Source organism: Capricornis sumatraensis, chromosome 1, assembly GCF_032405125.1.
Source record: "Capricornis sumatraensis isolate serow.1 chromosome 1, serow.2, whole genome shotgun sequence".
Lineage (NCBI taxonomy): Eukaryota > Metazoa > Chordata > Mammalia > Artiodactyla > Bovidae > Capricornis > Capricornis sumatraensis.
Genome location: NC_091069.1, coordinates 245,982,223 through 245,988,222, shown reverse-complemented (window position 1 = coordinate 245,988,222; position 6,000 = coordinate 245,982,223). Strand labels below are relative to the sequence as shown.

General features: G+C 48.5%; 1 protein-coding gene across 1 annotated transcript in view; it reads right to left on the bottom strand.

Annotated features, from left to right (window-relative positions):
• Positions 1–1,216: 1,216 nt before the first annotated feature.
• The window catches only part of PCP4 (Purkinje cell protein 4), a 40,601-nt gene continuing 35,817 nt past the window's right edge, over positions 1,217–6,000 (bottom strand). The window contains exon 3 of the mRNA XM_068969375.1: positions 1,217–1,344. Within this exon, the coding sequence (XP_068825476.1) occupies positions 1,217–1,344 (128 nt within the window). The remainder of the gene's footprint in view (positions 1,345–6,000) is intronic.

The window sequence follows — 6,000 nt, the reverse complement described above, 5'->3', positions numbered from 1 at the left end:
ACACACACACACACACACACACACCACGGTCCCTCCTCTCTCCACTATTCGCCACTCTCTGCCTCCATCCTTGGTTAATTGCTGGCAAAGGAAAGAAGCTGACTGGCCTACAGCGGTACCCTGTCCCAAGCATCTCGGGATGAAGACAAGATACAGCTTCCACATCAGGGTCTCACATGGCAAAGCCCAAACCACACCAGACTTGGGGGCTGGAGATGCCTGCCTCCTGGGGCCCCAAGGCAAATACACACCTGGCTCTCAACTCAGAGGAGTGTCCTCTGCACATGACAGACCTCTCATTCCTGCCTACCCTTTGGGTGTGGGAAGCAATTTATCTGTGAGGTTTGCAGGGGAAGAGATGAGGCGTGAGAGAACCCACAGCTTCTCCCATTTGCAGGATGTGCTAAATAGTCTTAACAGGTGGCAAATCACTACCTGAGGAGTGTAAGGAGTTGGGGGGCAGGAGGCCACCTCGCCATAGAGCCCCACATGAGTGGGGAGAGGCAGGTGAGTGGTGGAATGGCTCTCAGTAGTGGGGACATTCAGTGCCCCCAGGGCACTGAAACATGCCTGCTGCCTAAACCCGGGTGACACGCCCAAATAGACCCATTGCCCTCCGTTCAAGTTCTTCTGCATGAGCCACAATTCCCCAGGAGCCCTCTGATTCTTTGACTCTCCAGGATCCAGGGCTCTAACCCCATGGTAAGAAGAAAATACATTGCCCATTACCAGTCAGCGGTAAGAACTCTCCGAATTAGACAGGCACAGCTGAGCACACATCTCCCATTCTCAGCAGGAAAACTGCTCACAGAAGGCACTGTGTTTCAGCTCCAACTCTTGGAGGGAGAGGAAAATAGGCATCTAGCCTGCAGTCACTTCTAACAGCAGTAACTTTCCAAGTTAATGTAAAAGGGGAGACAGAGGCAGACACTTCACGCATCTTAACTCCATTTTATTACAACATCAAGGAAAATAATTAGTTGCAGGAGGAATGGTCCTAGAGATAAACAGAGATTAAGCTGCTCACAACTGCATTGTCTACACCTTCCTACGAGGGTATAAATATCACGGGTCTCTGTGCATGCACTGAGGGACTGCGGTGCACATGGGTATCATGTGATGAGGACTTCTCTTGAGGGCGCTGTTCCTTTTTAATTTCTTGGTGGATGATGGCTGAAGGTGGTGTCTCCTGGCAGACTAGGAAGGGACTCTCCCGCTAGGACTGGGACCCGGCCTTTTTCTTCTGGAATTTTCTGAACTGAGACTGGATGGCCACTGCCGCGCGTTCTGTCTCTGGCGCGTCCATGTCGATGTCAAATTCCTCTTGAACCTTCTTCTGCCCATCTGGAGCAAGAAAAACACAAACAGAAGGTGATCACTGAGCAGTGAGCAGGAAGACAGTGGCTCTGGATCAAGCCAGGCTCCAGGCGCCATGTGGCACCTCCCCCAGCACAAGACCTAATTTGCAAAGTACAAGCCAGTGGAGCATGTCCTGGGCTTCCTCGGAGCTCAGAAGCAGCCATCTTCTGACTGCCTAGTCGCTACCCCTGCCAGGGAGGGATGAGCAAAGTCAGAAACACAGTCTCAGCATCGTGGATACTTTCTGTACCAGTCTCTGTTCCTTGGGGCCCCATTTAACATCGGGATTAACATATACAGAATACTATATATAAAATAGGGTCTCCCTGGTAGCTCAGTTGGTAAAGACTTCACCAGCAATACAGGAGATCCAAGTTCGATCCCTGGGCCTGGAAGACTCCCTGGGGAAGGAAATGGCAACCCACTCCAGTATTCTTGCCTGGAAAATCCCATGAACAGAGAAGCCTGGCGGGCTACAGTCCATGGGGTCTCAAGAGTCAAACACAACTTAGTGCAGAACCACCATATATACAGTAAGTGACAAGGACCTACTCTATAGCACAGGGAACTCTACTCAACATCTTGCAATAACCTATAATGGAAAAGAATCTGAAAAGAATATTCATACATGTGTATGTGTTTGTACTTTGCTGTACACTGAAACAAGCATAGTATTGTAAATTAACCGTACTTCAATCTAAAAAAGCTTAAAACACCAACAGTGCTATTATTTTCCTCTGCTTTCTCATGTAGATACAATTTTTTATATTTTTACTAATTTGTATTTATTTTTTTATCTTTGGTAATATTCATTTTTAATTGATTGCTGATTGCTTTACAATATTGGTTTGATTTCTGTCATATATCAACATGAATTCACCATAGGTGTACATATGTTCCCCTCCTTCTTGAACCTCCTGAGATACAATTTAAATAGTGCTACAGCTAATGGACCCAGTGGTAGCTTTTGCTCAGAACACCTCCAGATAACAGAGGCACTGAGTTCTACGCACACACACGAGAGATTTTCTGATTGAATGAGGGCTTCTGTTTCTACCATTGTCACAGATGGATGATACCATCCGACCTTCACAATCAAGCTGGACTTGCACATCTTAACAAACTGTTTCAACGACGTAGGCTTCACATTTGTTTGCTGTGGCAGGGGGCTGAACTCATTCACAGTTAAGATCCTTGAAAATAGATCGGTGCCATGGTGAAGTGATCACCTGTGTTGAGGCTCCCTTTGTGCTGTGTACATTTCTAGCCAAATATAAGAAAAATAAATAAACAAACCCTCTAGTCACAGAAGGGAAGAATCATTAATACTCCGGTTTAGTGACAGCTGATCATCAGAATCATCAAAGACACTATTTTTTAATGGAGTCATGAGGACCCACCCCAGACTCAGGCTGCCTCTTCACAGCCACAGAGGAAGCATTCCTTCAAACAAGACCAAGTTAGAGTAATCAGCATCTCTGGGCAGAGGGTCAGACAGCCCTACTTTCTAAAAAACACTCTTGGGTGATTTCCAGATGCAGCCAGGGTTGAGATCCAGCTACTCGGCTTAAAATGAAGTAACAAATAAGGCCCTAGGGTTAACTCCTGAGGGAACTGGAGGCAGAACCCCCCACTCAGCACGTGGGCTGAGAACATCCCTGCCATCCTGGGTTCGCACCTGCAGCAGAGGTCAGGACAGTGTGTGGAGCACATCCAGCTTGGGGATGGAGAACAGGGAGCACTGGAGGCAGGACAGGAAGCCCACTGAGGGAGCACTGCCAGGGCTTTACTCCTTGACCTTATCACCAGCATCCTGAGTTCATCACTTAACCTGAGTGTGGTCCAGCCCTTCTCCATCTGTCTTACTTTGTGCCCTTGGATGACAGTATTCAGTCAGCATCCCCAGCACAGAGGGTCAAGGACGCTGGGGTTATGTGCAAGTGACACAGGTTCCTTCTCTCTTGCTTACTCTGTTCTGTTTTCTCTCTCTCGTAGATAGACAGATAGATAATGTTAGATGATAGTTTAGATAGATGGGTAGATAGATAAATAGATATGATAGATTAAATAGATGTCTATGTTCAGTCGCTCAGTCATGTCCAACTCTTTGTGACCCCATGGACTGTAGCCCACCAGCCTCCTCTATCCATGGAATTCTCCAGGCAAGAATACTGGAGTGGGGTGCCATTTCCTCCTCCTGGGGATCTTCCCAAACCAGGGATCAAACCTTTGTCTCCTGCATTGGCAGGAATATTCTTTACCACGGAGCCACCTAGGAAGCCCATAGATTAGATAGATAGATAGTAATAGACAGAAAAAATAGGTAGATAGATGAAAGAGAGAGAGATGTGTCTGGTTGCATAACTTTTCCTTTGCAGATCCTTAAGCAGGCTCCCCTCAGTTTTCTCAGAGACCAAGCAGGTTGCGCCCGGAGCCCTCCAATCCCATCTCCATCTGGGAGGAGAAGATGCTGGCTTTGTAAGCCTTACTGGACTGATTGGTCCATGACCTAAATCAGTAAAATTGTTTCCCTCTGTCTCAGATTGACCACCGAGATTTTGAGCAGCCTGCTGTCCATGGATTATTTGGGAGTGATATTCTTTAACCCATGGGACCCCAGATGATACAGAGAATCGTAGGATTGTCTCTTACTGCATTGGGTAGCCATCCGCATTTTAATCCCCACTCCAAGTCCCTTTCTTCAGAGATTCTCTAAGGAGCAGAAACATCGGGAAGGACAGGAGTTCCCTGAGGCTCAAATTCATCCTTTAAAAACATTTCACCAAGGTTATCACAGGCTTCCCAGGTGGCTCAGTGGGAAGAAGCTGCCTCCCAATGTAGGAGATGTGGGTTCCATTCCTGGGTCGGGGAGATCCCCTGGAGAAGGGAATGGCTATCCACTCCAGTATTCTTGCCTGGGAAATCCCATGGACAGAGGAGCCTAGTGGGCTATAGTCCTCGGGATTGCAAAAGAGTTGGACACGACTTAGCAACTAAACAAAAACAAAAATGATTATCACAAGAGCGTGTGACTGGAGCGCAAGCATCTGTCAAACCAGCGCATGATGGCTCCAGCTCATCTGTCCTCAGCAGAGAGCAGAAGCAGTATCTTGTGCACTGAGAATCGTCACCGGATGGTCTGGAGTCCCAGGTGCTTCTCCTCCCAGAGGACCCCTTGTATCTACTGTACCCTGATTGCAGAGGGGGAGAATGAGATCTGACTCAAAAGAAGATGGGAGATTTTCTCTTTCAGAGTTAAAACGCTGCAGCAGCCTGAAGCTTTTGAGCAGCCTGGTTCGTCTTTTACCTCTTACAATAATAGAAGAAAACAGCAATATTATTTTTTGACACATGATGAATGAAGATGTGGAAAATTATGTATATTTAGGGAATATGTAATGAGACAGTAAGGATGGGTCATAAAAATGGATTTCGCAATTATATCTTCAACTAATATCTTCAGCCAACGTGATTTATAGATTCCTCCCTCTGAAAAATATTCCAGTGTTTAAAAAAGAAAACCACTGATGTGTCAGGAGTCTTTACTTTGTAGAGTCCAGCATTTCTTGGAGGTCTGCCATGGTTAGTGCTTCCACTGAGCTGCCCAGGAATGTTCAAAGCAGGAGGAGGACCCAGATTGTGGTGAAAAAGAAACCATTAGAACTGTTGACATTGACACAGGGTTCAATGCAAATGATGTGAGAGCCTGGCAATGGGTCCATGTCATCCTGGGAGTTAGAAAAAAAAGGAGCTCTAAGCACCCCACGCTCAGCAGGAGTGAGGGAATGATGCAGAAGGGCAACTGAGGGACCACAGCCAGCGCCCAGTGCCCCCGGCCCTGTGGACATCCCCTCACTGATGCCAAGGCTCCCTCCCATGACCTGGGTGATGGTGACAGTGGAGGGGTGCAGGAGGGCTATATGAAACCTCCCTTTGCCATCACTCCAGGGCAGAAGAGAGATGCTGACCAGCAGCATCAGCTGAAACCCAGAGGTAGGACCTTGGCCTTGCCTGTGGGGGGACAGGAAGGGCCCTGGGGAGGGTGGGTTCCCTCCAGGGCACACCCTATCCACTCCCCCTGCATTGCTACTCTTCATGGGGCTACTTCTGTCTTATTTTACTCCCTGCTCTACTTCCCGTTTGGGGGTCCATCACCCCATCTGAGCTCCATAAGGGCGGGGACTTCATCCGTCTGGCTCCAGCGGTTCACACAGGACCCAGCACATAGCAAGCATTCCACAAGTAACCAATGGTTGATTGCAAGTGAGTCCATTGATAAGCCAGGCAGCTGTCCAGTGCAGGCCTTTCATTTCCATGCGGCAGGGAGTCCTCAGCCGCCTCTTCCACTCCAGTGCTCTTAAGGAAGGGTCTGGGCAGCGGGGCACAACAAAACCTCTGTGGGGCACTGACCCACCCAGCAGCACGGTGAAAAAGAGGCAAGGTTTCTCTCCTGAATGGAAAATGTGCCAGAACAGTGCCTGTTCCTAGCAGCAGTCCAGAGGGAACGAAAGGAGGTCTCAGGCAGGCAGACAGCACCTCCAGCTTGCTGTGGGGTTGGGCGACCCTCTCCCAGCCCTCAGACCCTCCCACCTCTGATAAGGCTGCCAGCAGAAGCAGGGGTATAGGTCCAGACAAGGGTGG